General features: G+C 40.2%; 1 protein-coding gene across 2 annotated transcripts in view; it reads left to right on the forward strand.

Annotated features, from left to right (window-relative positions):
* The window catches only part of LOC129718751 (plastin-1), an 87,404-nt gene extending 67,610 nt beyond the window's left edge, over window positions 1-19,794 (forward strand). The window contains exons 2-6 of one of the 2 annotated variants that reach the window (XM_055669798.1): window positions 8,871-9,770; window positions 9,830-10,040; window positions 10,137-10,415; window positions 10,482-10,735; window positions 18,065-19,792. In XM_055669798.1, coding sequence (XP_055525773.1) covers window positions 8,871-9,770; window positions 9,830-10,040; window positions 10,137-10,415; window positions 10,482-10,735; window positions 18,065-18,409 — 1,989 coding nt within the window. In that variant the 3' untranslated portion in view covers window positions 18,410-19,792. Of the gene's footprint in view, window positions 1-8,870; window positions 9,771-9,829; window positions 10,041-10,136; window positions 10,416-10,481; window positions 10,736-18,064 lie in introns of both variants that reach the window. The other variant, XM_055669799.1, reaches the window with a different exon arrangement.
* The last annotated feature ends 107 nt before the right edge of the window (window positions 19,795-19,901 follow it).

Genomic DNA, 19,901 nt, shown 5'->3' on the forward strand with positions numbered 1-19,901 from the left:
GAAAATGAAGTCACACGTCAATTTGATTTAATTTCTTCCCAGAATTTTTTACCTGCAGAAATAATTGAAACTAACTTGAATGAGATTAAATCAATTATTAAAAATTTCAAAAATATGAAAGCACCTGGTGACGATGGAATCTTTAATATACTAATCAAACATCTCCCTGAGAGCACAATGGAATTTTTAGTGAAAATTTTCAATTGCTGCTTCAAAATTGCATATTTTCCCAAATTATGGAAAAATGCAAAAATTACTCCCATTTTAAAACCGGATAAGAACCCAGCTGAAGTTTCAAGTTATCGACCAATCAGTTTGCTTTCTTCAATAAGTAAACTGTTTGAGAGAATTATTCTTAACAGAATGATGTCACACATCAACGAAAATTCAATTTTTGCAAATGAACAGTTTGGATTTCGCCATGGGCATTCCACAACTCATCAATTGCTCAGAGTTAGTAATATGATACGAGCTAACAAATCTGAAGGTTATTCCACTGGAGCTGCTCTTTTAGACATAGAAAAAGCATTCGACAGTGTTTGGCATAAAGGTTTGATTGCGAAATTGCAAACTTTTAATTTTCCAATTTTCCTAATCAAAATTTTAAAAAATTATCTTACTGATCGAACTCTGCAGGTTGTCTATCAGAATTCAAAATCTGATAGATTTCCTGTCAGAGCAGGTGTACCTCAAGGTTCAGTCTTGGGTCCAGTCCTGTACAACATATTCACTTCAGATCTTCCTGATTTGCCTCCAGGATGCACAAAGTCATTGTTCTGCGATGACACAAGCATTTCCATAAAAGGTAAAAGTCTTCGTGTCATATGCAGTCGATTGCAGAAAAGTTTAGATATTTTTTTCTTCCTACTTGCAAAAGTGTAAAATCTCTCCCAATGCTTCTAAAACTCAAATGATAATTTTTCCGCATAAGCCTAGGGCTTCTTTCCTCAAGCCAAACAATAATCACGTTGTCAAGATGAATGGGGTTATTTTAAGTTGGTCCGACAAGGTTAAGTACTTGGGACTAATTTATGATAAAAAACTTATTTTCAAAGAGCACATTGAGAGTATACAAGCCAAGTGCATCAAATATACGAGATGTTTATATCCTCTCATTAACAGGAATTCTAAACTTTGTTTAAAGAACAAACTTTTGATTTACAAACAAATTTTTAGACCAGCAATGCTTTATGCTGTACCGATCTGGTCAAGTTGCTGTTCAACAAGGAAGAAAACGCTCCAAAGGATTCAGAATAAAATTCTGAAAATGATTTTGAAGCGTCCTCCTTGGTTTGGTACACTCGAATTACATAGACTTACTGGTGTTGAACCATTAGAAGCTATGTCAAATAAAATTATTAACAATTTTCGACAAAAATCGTTGCAATCCTCAATGGCTACGATAAGCTCTCTTTATAGTCAATAAGTTAGCAATTAAGTTAGTTGTAAGTTTACTTCCCCTTTTCTGACAAGTAGGTTTAAATCCCTACGAATGATAAGTCCTAATTGCGAAAGCAAACAAATCCTAACAATTAAAATTACAAATTTCTAACAGTGTTGAGAAGTCACCATTTGTGATTGGACACACATACTCATTATTTACTAATATTTATCATAAATACTTAAGCTACTAACAAATCCCCCCTTTAAAAAAAAAAAAAAAAAAAACTTCCGGGACCGCAATTCTACACGCAAAAGTTGGAGTGTGCGTAACCAGATCATTTATGAGCGAAATTAGCGCAATTACTGATTAAAATTGGAACCAGTACAACGCATGTGCGTTGGGCATAACGCATTTGATGCTCTAGCGTATTTTGAATGTATTGCACAGCTCCAAACCACTACACTTATAAAGCATCAGCCGATGTTCAGAAGGTTGGCATCGTTAAAACAGTGCAACCAGCTATCAATACTGATAAGTTGGGTTCTGACTCCATTGAAGAAATTATTGCCTGATCGATTCACTTTCATGAATCAGGTCATTTGAAAACATCATTCAATCATTAACAATAAACGAAAACATGAGATTAGTCCATAACATTTTGCATTTAATTATGACTCTGGTTTCATTCACATGCATTCGGTTCTGCGTTACTGGCACCAGCGTCAATAACTTCCGCGGCAACAAGGCTCGCTATTGGCTGTTTCGGTTGCTGACGATTTTTAGGGATGCACGAGCCGTTGATACGCACCGGCTCGCGAAAGAAAAGAACGGTTTTTTGAGCGCCTCGAAACTGATCGTTCACCCGAAGCCGAAGTTTACCGAGACATTACGATTTTCGTGTATATGATACATATTCTGATTTTGATCTCTGCCAATGTATTCCTTGTACAACTTTTGCGTTATGCGTATCACGCATTGGTTGTGCGAAGTCAGAGCAAATTCTGTGCGAATTGAAAGGACACATTGGATGATTAAAGCTTGAACTTTTGCGTGTACACGAAATCAGTGGAGGAGGATGTGGACGATGCAGACTTCACGGTTGCGCTGCAAAAATTTGGACAGAAGGTTTTAGTTTGGCAAGCTATTTGCACCTGTGGTTTGCGGTCATAAATTTTTTACGAAAGGTAGAATAAATGCTCAAGTGTACCTTGATGAATGTTTAGAGAAAATATTGCTGCCCCTCTATAAACAGCATAAGTCTCCCCCTCTGTTCTGGCCTGACTTGGCTTCTGCACACTACGCTAAATCTGTTCTACAGTGGCTGTCACACAATAATATCCAAATCGTCGAGAAAAACATCAATCCACCTAACTTCCCGGAGCTCCGACCAATTGAACGATTCTGAAGGCGATCTTCAGGGAAGAAAGGATAGTATCCCAAACCATGGAGGAATTCAAAAAAAAATTGGACAGCAGCATTCAGAAAATGCACAGAAGTGACTGTGCAGAATTTAATGAAAGGCATTCGGTCAAAAGTGCGTTCGTTTATCAGAAGATAAGTTGTTAATTTATGTAAGCCATGATATTGATTGAAACTGAACTAAACCTCAATAAACTGAAAACATTAAAAGAATTGTCAATCCTTTTCAAATATAATTCACAAATAAATGTTGCTAATTACTTTTTGATACACGAATGCTCTGGACAGTACTCTAAAAATGCACCATATTTTATCCCTTTCCGACCGAGCCCACACAATTGCGTAGGTAAACAATGACGGAAAACCTAAATCGAAGCAATTCCGTTTTTTTTTTATTTTTCGTAGCAGCTGCGATGTTGACACTAGCGTTGTGAGCAATAAAACAATGAATAGGACGTTCAAAAAGTGACAGAGAAGGTTTTGTTTCAGTCACATTTTACCTACCCAATTATATGGGCCCGGTCGGAAAGGGGTATCCCGATCCGATTTACCTTGATCGCCCTTTATACCTTTCAGTTCAGCTGCCGATTATATCTTCCACTACGAAGCAGACTAAACACAGTGTTTTTGTGATTTTCAGACCGGACCACAGCTGTTCAACTCGAACACTAGGAGCGCTGCTCTACAAATGGACATGCCAATAATAGAACTACTATTTCAACAAACAAATTACTATTTCAACGTTTACTCTTCCTAACTTTTCTTAATCAAACAAATTTTATGAAATTCGACTACTTACTAAAAAAGAGTAATAATTTACGAAAAGGGTCAAAAAAGAAAATGACCTCAAATGGTCGGTGTTAAGTCAGACCGGACCAAGTCGCAAAATTTAAAAAAAAAAAACGAGTTAACGATAGTATTGGATAAAGATTTTCTTCAGCTACATCACACAACAATCAGATTTTATTTATCTCTAAAACAGCAGAAATAACAGCATGATTTTTGTCTGCATGACCAATGAAAAGCGATTACAGTGTTCAGTCAGAATGGACCAAGTGTTTATTTCCAAGGAGACTGCCTTCGGTCAGCTATTGATAAAAGCGAGCGAACGGAAGAATTTTCAAGCGTTTTTCCAGATTTCTTTGTATCAGAGAACTCTAACACTCAGCCCCTATCGGAATCTGTAAAGTTTCACGCACTGCCGTGGTTTTGGATGTGTTTTTGGACCGTTTATTGCTGTCACATGACCTGATATCATGCCTTATAGTGTGCAGACAAAGTGAACCATGTGTTAAGCAGAAAAAAGTTGAAATTATTGGAATTTACAGCATCGGTTTGAAGTTAACATAAATGAATTTCAACACTATCAGGCAACTTATCGGAATGCTTCATTGCCCGTTAGTCAAGAAAGTATACTTTACCAGTAAATGAGGAAAAGGTACATGGTCCACTCTGATTGAACACATAAATGAGAAACGTTAGTCATTTGTGTGGGTGACACAACATTCCACAATTTCCAAACGTGACAGAAATTCCAGAACCAAAACACGAGGAAACCATCCAGTCCATCATCAATTCTACGGCAATTTTGGCCAAAGTTGCAGAGAAAGTGGATGATTACGAATAACTTATATGAGTAAATTAACCATATTTTTGTTCCATTGAAACATTCCGCTCCTACCATTAATTTGTTGAAACAAACATAGTTTCAAGTTTATTCAAACTATTTTCAATAATTGTTGATGTCGCAGAAGCCAACCATGTAGATTAAAAACTTGTTGACTGTTCGACGATCAATGTACTAAAATTATTTGTTCAAATGCTCAGTCATAATGGACCAAGTCATTAATGATTCTTCTTTGATTCAATCAGAGTGGACCAAGTACATTTAATCAGTTACAAACCTGTCCTTTCTGAGCTCACGGCACTCCTTTTTTTCAATTGTCACATTGCATGGTAAAGGTAGAAGGTTACTACAACTTATAACATCAAAACTGCGCAAAAATATTGGAAACTTTAAAATTCCCAGAGCAACAAACTTCAAACTCGTTTCTCTCGAAATGATCAAAATGTCACTTGGTCCGGTCTGACTTAACACTGACCAAATGAGAGTCAGACTGAATAGCAAAATAACATTTCTAGAGACAATAAAAAATTTCCCAAATTAAGCGCAGAAACTCGAAAAAAAAGCTTCTTAGAACAAGAAAAGGCCAAAATTTTAAACCTTGTTGGGAAAGATAATGATTCCAAATTGAGCTCTGAATAAAGGGTATTTACGGTCAAAAATAGGTCAAACAAAAATGTTAGTAAATCGGTCCTTTTTTATTGAAAATCCAAATCATGTTTCTTTATTAAGTTCATTTCGTACAGAGTAAAGGAAAAGTATTGACTCAAGCTTTCTTTTTATCAAGTTTTGTACAGCCTTCTTGGTTACTTTGTTCGACGCAGAACGCCAATTAGTCTTGAACTGTATCTCGTTGACAACTGCCTTCAGTGTCTTCTTGAAGTTCGATAGCCCCGTATTTTTCTATAGGGTGGCGCTCTGGTGTGTTGGGAGGGCTCATGTTCTTTGGCACCACCTGGACGTTCTTCGCGGCATACCACTCCTTGACCTTTTATCCGTAATGACGAGATGCCAAATCCGGCCAAAACAGAGCGAAACAACTGTGTTGTAACAGATGTTTTTTTTCAGGCACTTCTGCACATGAATTTCCTAGTTGACGGAACCTTTGGCGATGAAAATGTTGTTCTTCAAACCGCAAAAACGGATGGCCTGCGACACGCGATATTATTTTGCAAACTTCGACAGCTCAATGTGTTTGAGAATCTGTGTATGCCACCTTTTTTTTCCGATGCCATATCATATTCATGTCCACAGTTGTAGAAGAAACTCCCAGCTTGCTTGCGACATCTCGGACGAATGTTGGGATTCCGCTTAAAACTGCTGCCTACCTTTTCGTCGTTTTTGAGGCCTTCGGATTTCGATTGCTCCCCGATCCTGTTTTCCTGGCGGTCGACAAACGTTCTCCAAAGACTTTTATTACGTTGGTGACGGTTGATTTGGCCACATTCAATAATGTTGCCAACTTGGTGTGCGAATTTGGATTTTCGCGATGCGCGAGCAAAATTTTTATGTGTTGTTTCTCTTGCTTCGACGCTATTTTCACAACTGAAGAGCAAATATCGAAATCAACACACACACCTTTAAAATGATACACGATAAAAATAATACTGGAAGTTAAAGATGACCAATTTTTAACCATAACACCCTTTTAGAGTCAAATCAAACCTAAAGGACAATAAACAAGAAGTTGACAAATTAGGCACCTCACAGCAAAATAACACAAAACAAAGGCTACATGAGGATGTTTTTACATTCCTTACATTATTGCATTCGACAATGGTCGCTAGGGGTAAGTTCTCCTCCTTAATAATTCTTTGAATGATAAACCATAAGGCTACGATAGACTTGTATCAATATATTCATGTCAACTCTCGTCCAACACTAATAAAATAACTTTCTGGAATAAATGTGGTCGCCCTGAAAAAAATCAAGATGGCTTCTGTGGTCGATTTTTGACCTCTGATTAATATCTCAGTTCCGAAAATACTGATATTCGACCATTTCCCAGAGTCCGGAAGTTATCACCTTGAATTTTAAAATGGCATCTGGAGTCGATGTCTAGACTCCAAGCTCTCTTCTGGTGCCATATTGGGTGACAATTTATCTTTTACTGATGTCACTTATCATTTATACCCGTGCTTGTGTGTGCGAGGTTTCATCCTTCCACTACATACTCTTCTTTACCGAGCCGCTTTCTATCCTGCCAATTTGGTACCTGTTGATCATTTCTCGAAAAATGTATTTTCGATTCTGATTTTATTCCGTTCCGTTAATAACATTGATATTTCAAAATCTCTCCAAAAAGTTATATTTTCGTAGCTGTTTTTCATTTGATTGCTAACGTTGTTCGAGCATTTTCGGCGTTGAAAAAAAATCCTTACACATGAATAATCAACAAATGCTGTGTAACTTCAAAGATTTATTACCAGCAGTCGTGCTGAAAGTTGTTGAAGAATTGAGTGCGTTTCATTGTATTACAAGAGCACTAATTAAACAGTAGACTTCCCGTAAGATATAACACTTGTCACGGATTCAATTTCAACTCAAATTTCATTCGGTAGTGTGTGATGGATAAAGTGACGCAGACTTCATTGGGGTATTTTTTCACCTCTTCACTTTTGCTGCTGATGTCGTTCGGAATTCCGGTGACACTGCGGAGCGGAACCACGAGGATTATAAATTATTGATTAGATTTTAATTTTGCCCGTCTCTTGTCGACGACACTAATATGACGCTTCACTACGGTTTGACACACGGCATGGTATGAAAGTCGGAAGGAAAAGTATAAATCGAAATTCGAGAGATTTCGCATAGAAGTCGCATGTGTTTTCCTTTTGATTGCTTCAAAAAGGTGAAAACAAAACGAACCTTAAATTTCCTTCACGAATTCACTTTATAATCCACCGTCAGTCAAGGGCGCGCCGGCTTAACGGGTACCGCTATCTGTTTCTATCGCGTCAGCCAGTACCTACATTATTAATCAATGTTTTTGTGGCCGCACGTAGCGGAGTGCAGCTGATCGTGTTCGAAACAATGAACAGTGTTCCGTATAATGATGTTCCTCTTTTCCGTTCGTCGCACGTGTCCGTCCGGCTGGGTGGATTTTAGCGACAGGTTACAAGTGATAATAGCTGGCCGAAGGAAATCAACAACAGCGAAGTCGTGCTGAAACGGTGAAGTATGTTGAGAGGGTTAGATTAGAACAGGAAATTGTTGAGTGGTGACAAAAATTCCTTATTCACAAAGCTTGTATTATCTCTGAGCTAATGCGCTCATGTGAGTCACTTTTTTAACCTGAGTTTTTTTTTCTACATACACGTTGTCAGCTGGTAATGTTTTGAAATCTTTGACTAAGACAAACAAACGGTGACTAGATCGAAAAAGTGCTGTCATGACATTTAATGTTATTATGTACACATAACCGAGGGGCGTATGTATGTAACTGTGAACTGAAAACTGCGTCAGGAAAACTTTGTAATGATCCTTTGAGCACGAGTAGAGGTTTACCGCATACGGTAATTCCTGTAAAATGATTTATGTCTCTATCATGTGAAATATGAAACTGCAGACTTAGCTAACTCTAGACAATTGGTAATTCAACGGTTTTTTATTACTTTCCGCTTTTACAACCCGCGCGCCCTCGATTGTGAGTGCGATTGATTTACATCAGGGCAAGGCTCGGTAATTTTAAAGTGGATTTTTAACAGCACAGATAACAACAATCATCGCTGATTTACGCTCGCTCGGGTACTAATTGCCACATGAAAACCCATCTATAAAAACGTTCGTTTCACATCGAACAACTGACTTTTCAACTGATTTTAGTCTCATCTATCGGCTCAAATCTGCTACATTAAAATTTAAAGCTTTCTTCCAGCACACGCTTTTGCTCACCCAATGAATCGCTCATAGAAAAAAGGCTCATAAAACAGAAAAGAGCACCCCGTGCAACATTCGACAGACAGAAACGAGAGAAAAAAATGAAGCTGAAAAGCGAAGCGCCATAACTGGGAAATGTTCATTTAATTGATTCTTAATCCAATTACGCGTTTAGCCACTATAATTTCGTTCTCTGCATTGTTTTCATTCTTCCCTTTCCAACGTTAAGAATCTAGCGTTCGAATTACGAACGAGCTTAGAATTCCCACGTCCCCCCGCGACTCCTGATTTCTTTGCACGTGTTTCCCCTCACGTGCAGTGGTTCACAGGAACCAGCGCGCGGCATTTTGCTTGCGGATGTAGAACAAACAAAAACAGCTGGGTGAGGAGTGCTGATTCCAGCCCAGTCTGATTTACGTAATAACGAACGACCGACCAGACCGATTGTATTGAGTGAGCGGCGGTCGTAAATCAGACGGATGCGCACGCGCATACCGGAAATTTAGTCCATACTTACGGAACTTCAACAACGAAACCTAACTCTTTCTCTTTTATCTCTTACAGATTGACACCAACAAAGACGGCTTCATCGAGCTGAAAGAGCTAAAAGATGCCCTAGACCAGGTCGGTTTCAAGCTGCCCGGTTACCAGGTCCGCCTGATGATCGACGAGTACAGCAACAAGCAACGGTCGCAGAACATGGGCAAACTGTCGTACGACGAATTCGAAACCCTGTGCCTGGACCTGAAGGCGAAGGACGTCGCCAGCACATTCAAAACGGTTGTTTCGAAAAAAGAGAACCTGGAAACGCTGGGTGGCATGTCGGATTCATCTGCCGCCGGAACGACGCACTCGGTTCGGATCGAGGAACAGTTGGCCTTCAGCGATTGGATCAACTCCAATCTGAGCTACGATCACGACCTCAAGCACCTGCTACCGCTGGATCCGGAAGGAAAGCAGCTGTACGATAAAATCAAGGACGGTATCTTGCTGTGCAAGATCATCAACCATTCGTGCCCGGACACCATCGACGAGCGAGCGATCAACAAAAAGAACCTCACGGTGTACACAAAATTCGAGAACCTTACGCTGGCTTTGGTATCGTCACAAGCCATTGGATGTAATATTGTTAATATTGACGCCCACGATTTGGCTAAAGGCAAGCCTCATTTGGTGCTCGGGTTACTCTGGCAGATCATCCGCATCGGTCTGTTTAGCCACATCACTCTCGACAGCTGTCCGGGACTTGCGACCCTGCTGTCCGATGGCGAACGTTTGGAAGATCTTATGAAACTTTCACCCGAGGCAATTCTCCTGCGATGGGTTAATCACCATCTCGAGCGTGCTGGAATTGCACGTCGTTGTACCAACTTCCAGAGTGACATTTCCGATTCGGAAGTGTACACCTATCTGCTGAATCAGATTGCCCCCAAGGATGCGGGCGTCACAATCGAGGCGCTCAGGGTAAGCTAAACATTCAAATTAACCAACAAACAACTCAAATTCCATTTTTTTTTTGTCAGGAACCAAACGCTATCAATCGGGCGGAAGTGATGCTGCAGCAGGCCGCCAAACTGAACTGCCGCTCATTCGTGACTCCACAGGACGTCGTTAACGGGGTGTACAAGCTGAATTTGGCCTTCGTTGCCAATCTGTTCAACAACCATCCCGGGCTGGACCAGCCCGAAGAAATCGAGGGCCTCGAATCGATCGAGGAAACGCGTGAAGAAAAGAGTAAGTTTATCTTTTGTACGATTTAATTTCACGCTGCCAAAACTAGAAAGCGAAAACACGCGTTAATCTCTCAAAATCAACTTTCGATTTCGTCAGCCTATCGCAACTGGATGAACTCGATGGGTGTGAAACCGCACGTCAACTGGCTGTACTCGGATTTGGCGGACGGTATCATCATCTTCCAGCTGTTCGACATCATCCAGCCGGGCATCGTGAACTGGAAGAAGGTACATCAAAAGTTTACACCGCTGCGTAAGTTCATGGAGAAGCTGGAAAATTGCAACTACGCGGTCGAGCTGGGCAAGCAGCTCAAGTTTTCTCTAGTCGGCATCGCCGGTCAGGATCTGAGCGATGGCAATGCTACACTCACACTCGGTAGGGTTGATTTATTTTATTTCTCAACGTGAATCACGTCTAATCACGTGTAATATTTTCTTTTAGCACTCATCTGGCAGTTGATGCGTGCATACACGCTGTCAGTTTTATCGCGGTTGGCTAACACCGGCAATCCGATTATCGAGCGGGAAATCGTACAGTGGGTAAACTCGAAGCTACAGAACGCCGGCAAGAGTACCAGCTTAAGGAATTTCCAGGACTCGAGCATTGCCGACGGCAAGGTCGTGATCGATTTGATCGATGTCATCAAGCCGGGCAGCATTAACTACGACAACGTGAAGGATGGTGGCAACCCCGAGGTGAGTGTTTAATAATCATGAACAGCACTTTGGTTCGCTAGAATGAATCTCAGATGTGGGCAGTTGAAATGAGAGAGAAAGAGAGTGTCGAAGATGTAGGAAACAAACAGAAAAAATAGGACAGACAGCGCATGCGCGCGCTGTGTTGCTGTCGAGCGCGAGTGAGTCGGTAAAGAAGAGACTGTTTCTATTTTAGAATTTTCCTCTGCGATTAACTTCTGATGTTAGCTTAATTCCTACAGTAGATAATTATTTCAAAGTTGACCACTAAATACATACAGAGTGAAAATTTATGTTGAATTAAATGGCTTATCAAAACTTGACGAGCATTTAGTGCTGTTTTCCGTAACTAAGGCTGTATAGCTTAAAGTAAAAAAGGCTGTTTAAATAACAAAATGTCTTGAATCAGGCTAAACGAGGAAAGGACGGAGGAAGAAATTGTGTCCTGATTTGAGAAGGTACTGGAGAAGCTGTTACCCGGGATGAAGAGGCTCCGGTAGAGGGTTCCTTTGAGCATTTTCAACGTCCAGTCTCTGTATCGAGCCAGTGAAATACAGTCTGGTTCAGAGTGCAGAAACGGCTAAAGCGACATAAGAGAATTTGAAAAATGCATTCCAGCCAGGATGACGGATTGGCTTATTGCGGAAACTACCCAGTATTCGGCTGTCCGAATGCAATTCCGTTGAGGAGTACTTAAGTCTGCTGATGTCAACCAGTCACAAGCTCTCTAAACTTGGTTTCAAAGTCGACGATGCGTGGTCAGCGAGTTTTCTTCTGATGGGCCTAAAGGAGATGTACGAGCTTATAATTATGAGCCTCGAGACGCCCGGACCAAGATTTCCGCGGATGTAGTAAAGGCAAATAATCCTCCACGATGTAATGACGAGCAGTGTAACGAAGTCCAGTTCCGGCGACGGTGCGTTCTACAGTCATCCTAAGACGAAGCAGAAGGAGAAAGCTGCAATGTAAGCGTTTGGGGCATTTTGCATCGGAATGTCAGAAGCGTGAGGCCAATAACAAGAAGAAGAAGAAATCAGGCAAGTATGCTGCGTTAAGTGCTCGTGAAGCGTCATTTGACGCGAACGAACAGCGTTTCAGATGTGCCACTGCAAGGTCATTTCGAATGCTGCCAAACAGTTTGTACAGCATATCAACGTGGCGAACGATGCGGAATCTCCGGTGGTTGAAAACGGGACAGTGAACCTAGTAATAGATGTGGAAGGTTATTCATGCGATTAGACAATGGTTAATGTCCTTTACAGTCTAGACCTAGCGCTCAATTAAATGTCTCTGAGCAAAATTTCCAACAGCGGATATCGTGTATTCTTCCTAGAGGATACTTGTGAAGAGCGAACGCAATCCAACCTGCTAGTCGCTGCTGGCAGGAAGGCATGTGGCCTCTACAAGTTATGTCCGGCAAATCAGCAAGCTTGAATGAATGGGTCATCTGCACCAACAGAGCCCAAAGTAGCTACCGGGATGCAGTTATTCTGTATTATGGAAGTGGCATTGTCAGCTATTCAAGTGTAAGGGCACTAGACCAAGCTTTAGATTAATGTGGGTCGATGGAAAACGTTTCGAAAGGCGAAAGCAAATATCCTCTGACATTCTTCGACGATACTAGTAGAAAGGTGTTTGTCTACTTCCTCAGTTCAAGCAGATGCTTGACTTTTAAAGGATTTCAAGGCTTTTGCTGAGAAACAAACCGAAAAACATCAAGCGACTACGAACAACCAATGGCTTGAAATACACAAGCCAAGAAACCGAACACTTCTTGGCGGTGAGATGAAAAGATTTGTGGACGAAAGCTATTGCGACTTTGAGCCACCGATCCACGACGAATGGGTTTACTGTAGAGATGGTCGGGTACGGGTATTTTTACCTGAAACCCGTACTCGACCCGTACCCGACGGGTTCGGGTCGGGTTTCGGGTACACCAAAAAATATTCTACGGGTTCGGGTCGGGTACGGGTAATTAAAAAACCAAGGCTTCGGGTTCGGGTCGGGTACGGGTTTGAAAAATTCTCAATTGGTCGGGTACGGGTAATTCAATTTTCGTGCATTGTGAGAATTTAGTTTTTATCATTTCAAGCTTGGGTGTTTTCTTAATGTCGATAATCGGTAAGATCGGAGGGAAAATCGCCCATCATCACTCAACGAGAGATCGCCCAATACCTATTCTGACAGTTGTCGGCAGTCTATGCACCAAGGGAATGACATCATGCTATCGCTTTCTAATGTTAGATTGAATAGTTCTTCCTGCAACGGTTTTGATTTAAATGGAGTTTTTGTCGGGCTTTTTTCATAACTGTCAGGAAAACCGCGGAGCATTGCACAGTGGGGCGACTTAATACAAATGCTTGCCAAGTTAAAAAAAAAAGTGTCGATAAATAAGACAAAAAATATGGTATATACTTAATTTTGGGGTGCTGAACACGAATCTCCATTCCACTTTTTATTTGGAGACGTTCATAAAGCACGTGAATTATTTTTTCATGATTTTTTAGCACTTCTCCCCTAACTTTTTTATTAAACAGAATTATATGATCTTTAACCACAAGCAACGCCACAGGGCGTCCTCTTTACAGAAACAGCTTACGTAGTTTTTGCACAACTCCTCAAATCAACAAAATTTCGCAAAAAAAAAATTGTCTTTATAAAAATTAAAACAATATTATATATTACAATAGGTAATAAAAACTAACTACAAATCAACTTTTTCTTCGAGGCCAAAAAAAATCAAGCTATAATTGAAGCTGCAGAGCGTTTCAAAGTAATGATATATTTTTTTTTAATTTGTCAAAAAACGTCAGTATGCTGAGTTTTGAAAAGTTATAAAAAAATCAAATTTTATGATATTGCACCCAAATTTTGGACTTAAGCACTTAAATATTTATTTATTTATTTATTTATTTATTTACTTATTTATTTAATATCTGTTTTTTACAGATTTTTAGAATTTATCAATGACTCCGAATCTATACTCAAAATTACAGGTTTTTGGCAAATGCAGTGAATTATCAAATTTTTCTCAAGTTATAAACTATATAAATTTTGACCTTTTAAAATTAGTTTGACCCTTTAATGTGTTTATAAAACTCGTCGTTTATTTTAAACATTACCAGACATGCACTTTTCATAGTGGACCAATTCCTTATAGTGGACCACCCGCCTGAAACTCTGGGCTCATTATCATTCGTTCACACGCACACTCGGTTCTAGCCTGGCTCCGGCCATCATCTCGAGAAACCACATATGACAATCAGTGCATAAAATGTACGAGGTACCCAGGCATGTTGAACAAAAAAAAATTAAAAAAAAACCAGGACGGGTCGGGTCAGGTACCGGCAATTTCGGCGTTTTTTTCTATCGGGTACGGGTAGTTAGAATAGATATTTTTCGGGTTCGGGTCGGGTACGCGTATTTTAAACAAACCAGACTTCGGGTTCGGGTCAGGTACGGGTTTGAACATTTTCGATGAGTCGGGAACGGGTAACAAATTTCCCATACCCGACCATCTCTAGTTTACTGTGACTCCAAAAAGAAGCATCCGGTGGTTAAATAAAAGTTTAAAGGCAGAAGTGGGATGTGAAATCCGATCATCAACTGACTATCAAATCAATTTGATACCATTTTCTATTTCGGCCTTTTCTGGTCTTTAAAAGGGCCTTTCTGCCATTCTGAGTTCAATCTGGAATCATTTCATATTTTGACCTTTTTGGCCTTTAGAAGGGTTTTTCGGCGGTTCTGAGCTCAATTTGGGATCATTTTCTATTTCGGCCTTTTTTGGCCTTTAGAAGGGTTTTTCGGCGATTCTGAGCTCAATTTGAAATCATTTTCTATTTCGGCCTTTTCTGGTCTTTAAAAGGGATTTTCGGCCATTCTGAGCTTAATTTGGGATCATTTTCTTTTTGCTCTTTTCTCGCCTTCAGAAGGGCTTTTCGGCGATTCTAGGCTCAATTTGGGATCATTTTCTATTTTGGCCTTTTCTGGTCTTTAAAAGGGCTTTTCGGCCACTCTGAGCTTAATTTGGGATCATTTTCTTTTTCGGCCTTTTCTGGCATTTAGAAGGGTTTTTCGGCGATTCTGAGCTCAATCTGGGATCATTTTCTTTTTCGGCCTTTTTTGGCCTTTAAAAGGGTTTTTCGGCGATTCTGAGCTCAATTTGAAATCATTTTCTATTTCGGCCTTTTCTGGTCTTTAAAAGGGATTTTCGGCCATTCTGAGCTTAATTTGGGATCATTTTCTTTTTGGTCTTTTCTCGCCTTCAGAAGGGCTTTTCGGCGATTCTAAGCTCAATTTGGGATCATTTTCTATTTTGGCCTTTTCTGGTCTTTAAAAGGGCTTTTCGGCCACTCTGAGCTTAATTTGGGATCATTTTCTTTTTCGGCCTTTTCTGGCCTTTAGAAGGGTTTTTCGGCGATTCTGAGCTCAATCTGGGATCATTTTCTTTTTCGGTCTTTTCTGGCCTTCAAAAAGGTTTTTCGGCGATTCTGAGCTCAATCTGGGATCATTTTCTATTTTGGCCTTTAGAAGGGCTTTTCGGCGATTCTGAGCTCAATCTGGGATCATTTACTATTTTGGCCTTTAGAAGGGGTTTTCGCCGATTCTGAGCTTAATTTGGGATCGTTTTCTTTTTCGGCCTTTTCTGGCCTTTAAAAGGGTTTTTCGGCCATTCTGAGCTTAATTTGGGTTCATTTTCTTTTTGGTCTTTTCTGGCTTTCAGAAGGGTTTTTCGGCGATTCTGAGCTCCATTTGGGATCATTTTTGATTTTGGCCTTTAGAAAGGTTTTTCGGCGATTCTGAGCTCAATTTGGGATCATTTTCTATTTCGGCCTTTTCTGGCCTTTAGAAGGGTTTTTCGGCAAATCTGAGCTCAACTTGGGATCATTTCCTATTTCGGCCTTTTCTGGCCTTTAGAAGGGTTTTTCGGCGATTCTGAGCTCAATTTGGGATCATTTTTTATTTCGGCCTTTAGAAGGGTTTTTCGGCGATTCCGAGCTCAATGTGAGATAATTTTCTTTTTCGACCTTTTCTGGCTTTTAGAAGGGTTTTTCGGCGGTTCTGAGCTCAATTTGGGATCATTTTCTATTTCGGCCTTTTTTGGCCTTTAAAAGGGTTTTTCTGCGATTCTGAGCTCAATTTGAAATCATTTTCTATTTCGGCCTTTTCTGGTCTTTAAAAGGGATTTTCGGCCATTCTGAGCTTAATTTGGGATCATTTTCTTTTTGGTCTTTTCTCGCCTTCAGAAGGGCTTTTCGGCGATTCTAAGCTCAATTTGGGATCATTTTCTATTTTGGCCTTTTCTGGTCTTTAAAAGGGCTTTTCGGACACTCTGAGCTTAATTTGGGATCATTTTCTTTTTCGGCCTTTTCTGGCCTTTAGAAGGGTTTTTCGGCGATTCTGAGCTCAATCTGGGATCATTTTCTTTTTCGGTCTTTTCTGGCCTTCAAAAAGGTTTTTCGGCGATTCTGAGCTCAATCTGGGATCATTTTCTATTTTGGCCTTTAGAAGGGCTTTTCGGCGATTCTGAGCTCAATCTGGGATCATTTACTATTTCGGCCTTTAGAAGGGGTTTTCGCCGATTCTGAGCTTAATTTGGGATCGTTTTCTTTTTCGGTCTTTTCTGGCCTTTAAAAGGGTTTTTCGGCCATTCTGAGCTTAATTTGGGATCATTTTCTTTTTGGTCTTTTCTGGCCTTCAGAAGGGTTTTTCGGAGATTCTGAGCTCCATTTGGGATCATTTTTGATTTTGGCCTTTAGAAAGGTTTTTCGGCGATTCTGAGCTCAATTTGGGATCATTTTCTATTTCGGCCTTTTCTGGCCTTTAGAAGGGTTTTTCGGCGATTCTGAGCTCAACTTGGGATCATTTCCTATTTCGGCCTTTTCTGGCCTTTAGAAGGGTTTTTCGGCGATTCTGAGCTCAATTTGGGATCATTTTTTATTTCGGCCTTTAGAAGGGTTTTTCGGCGATTCTGAGCTCAATGTGAGATAATTTTCTATTTCGACCTTTTCTGGCTTTTAGAAGAGTTTTTCGGTGATTCTATGCTCAATTTGGGATCATTTTCTATTTCGGATTTTTCTGGCCTTTAGAAAGGGTTTTCTCCGATTCTGAGTTCAATTTGGGATAATTTTTTATTTTGAGCTTTTCTGGCCTTTAGAAGGGGTTTTAGGTCCTTCTGAGTTCAATTTGGGATCATTTTCTTTTTGGCTTTTTCTGGCCTTTAGAAGGGCTTTTCGGCGATTCTGAGCTCAATCTGAGATCATTTTCTATTTTGGCCTTTTCTGGCCCTTAGAAGGGCTTCTCGGTGATTCTGAGTTCAATTTGGAATCATTTTCTGGCCTTTAGAAGGGCTTTTCGGTGTTTCTGAGCTCAATCTGAGATCATTTTCTGTTTTGGCCTTTTCTGGCTTTTGGAAAGGTTTTTAGGCGATTCTAAACTCAATTTGTGACCATTTTCTATTTCGGCCTATTCTGGTCTTTAGAAGAGGTTTTCGGTGATTCTGAGTTCATTTTGGGATCATTTTCTATTTTGGCCTTCAGAAAGGGTTTTCGGTGATTCTGAGAAAATGACCTCATCATTTTCTATGTTGGCCTTTTGAGATTTTCAGTCTTGTTTGGGATCATTTTGTTTTTTGGCTTTTACAAGAGGTTTTCGGCCATTCTGAGCTCAACTTGGGATTTCTTCAGACCGATTTGATGGAGGAGGAAATTTATATGGAACAACCGGAAGGATTTGTGGACAAAAAAAATCCCAAAAAGCTGTGTCATTAACGAAAAACGCTATACGGGCTGAAGCAGACCAATCGGGTTTGGAAAGCCAAGCTTGATGGGTGGAACTCGTGGAAGGAATAGGGGAGGGTGGAGAAGCGGAACAATCGTTGCGCTCTTCGCGACCCGTGTAGAATATATGGCGATGTCAGCTGCAACTCTCTACTATCCATGCAGAATGTTCCGAGAACTCCGAAGCGAGATATTCGGAGCTCAGGAGCCTGTTCAAATTAGCTGCGACAATCGCAGTGCAATACTCCTTAGTCGAAAAGGAAATTGGGTATTCACCCCGCAGCAAACACATCGACTTGCGAAACCATTACGTGAGGGAGCAGGTCAAACTAAAAACTATCAAGCTGATGCACGTAGAATCGAAGCACCAGAAGACGGATGTTCTTTCATAACCACGAAGTTTGTGGACACCATTAGAGCTTTAAAAGTTACTAAAATTTGTTCTTGAAGAGGATGTTAGTAGTAGAATTTGCCAATTTACAAAAACAAATATCAAATTTTACCAAAAACAAAATCAAATTTTATCAACATCCCATTATCTTTCCAGGAAAACCTCGAAAACGCCAAGTACGCCGTTTCGATGGCCCGCAAGATCGGTGCCCGCGTGTACGCTCTGCCGGAGGACATCGCCGAGGTGAAACCGAAGATGATAATGACCGTGTTTGCCTGCCTGATGGCGATGGATTACGTGCCGAACATGGACAGTGTGAAAAACAACGGCACCACTGCCACTCCCGTCGTCGTGGTCGCTGCCACCGCGGAACCTGCCGTCAAGGTGTCCCCCAGCAAGGTGGAACTGGTGGAGCATGTGCCCGTTGTCACCAACGGCGGAAGCTCGGCGGCGGCAAGCAACGGAAACGGCACAATCGAAGTGGACGAATTCGCCGATTGAAGCACCTATCGGAATTAGTCAGAATGAGCTGATGCTGAAAAACACAGCAATGTAGTTAGGCAGAGATAGTAACGTTTTCTTTATTTTTTCGAACGGGATTTTTTTTGTCTTTTCTACTGTGACATGTACTTTACTTCTCCCGTTGATTTTCTTATGAAGAAAGCTGAGACGGCAAATTAGAGAGCAAAGGAAAGCTGCAAGCAATACAAGCTTTCCTTGAAAAACATACGGTAATCTTTTCTTGTCCTGTGTACATTTAGAGTGTATCATATTGCGATGTTTATTTAGAGTTATTTTATCTAGTTTGTTAGGCATTTACAAAAAAAAATATAACAAATGATTTTCTACCGTCTTGTTGACGGACAGATAGAACCATGCTAATGTATTATCTGATAAGAGTTTATTATTTTTTCAGGCGTAAAATTGTTATTTTTGTTTCTTTCTATCTCCATTAAATTTTGTTGTTTCGATAAGGCTTCTATCGTATAAATTATTAGGCAAAACCGTGCCAAAATTGAACCAGGTTTGAGTGGCTCCAAGCAGGGAGGAAATCTAAATTTACGACAGTCGACGTGAGTGTGGATGCTTTTTTATGTGTTGAATGTTTGCGTTAGGGTGCCCAGCTTTTGTACACTTGTTATGATTACCAGCATTAAAGTTAGACTATCATAAAGAAAAATATCTCAAAGTTGTTCGACTGTATTGGAAGTCCAGTAATCGAAGTAATGGGAGACACTCCTTATCATTTGTTTATCGCACCTAAGTTGCGCATGTGACGGCTTGATAGTATTTTACGATGTCCATAGCGGCGGAATGCTGCAATCTACACTCCTAATGAGTTAGCAAAAAAAAAAGGTTTTCAATGTATAAAAAATCATGTGTTTTGTTTGTAATTGAACACAGCATCATATGCCACATATTTAACCAATTCTAAACTATGTAACAAGTAGATATGCCAACAGGAATTTACTATAGAGAGTTAAGCATACAACAACCATAGCGCAGTGGAAATGAACAAACAATAGCATTTTGAACGATATTTAATTTTATACAGCCGTTTGGCCTACACCAATAATGGAAGCCCTCTTCACTGGCTATTTGAGTATCGAAACAAAACAAACAAAGCTCATCGTAGAGGTAGGCCTGCATTTTTTAGACTAACTAAACTACCACACCAACTATTGTGTGCTTCTTGGATGGGCACACGCCTTGTAGGAATCACACCAAACACCACCAAGCATAAGCCAACGTAAAACATAAACCGGTTCGTAATTAAATAAAAAAACAAAAATATTCTAATAACTACTAATTAGTTTTGGACATAATCGTAACTACTGGTACTAATATCGGCAAGGCGTTATACCAATGCATACGAACGAGAATAAATCGGTGGAAATTACCAAAAAAAAAAGAGTGACGTAAATTCAATAAGTGTTCCGAATTCTTTTTCTTTGTTCTTCTTAGAGGTCAATGAACTTACCGCTGAAGCTGT

The sequence above is a fragment of the Wyeomyia smithii genome, chromosome 1 (assembly GCF_029784165.1).
Source record: "Wyeomyia smithii strain HCP4-BCI-WySm-NY-G18 chromosome 1, ASM2978416v1, whole genome shotgun sequence".
Taxonomy (NCBI): Eukaryota; Metazoa; Arthropoda; class Insecta; order Diptera; family Culicidae; genus Wyeomyia; species Wyeomyia smithii.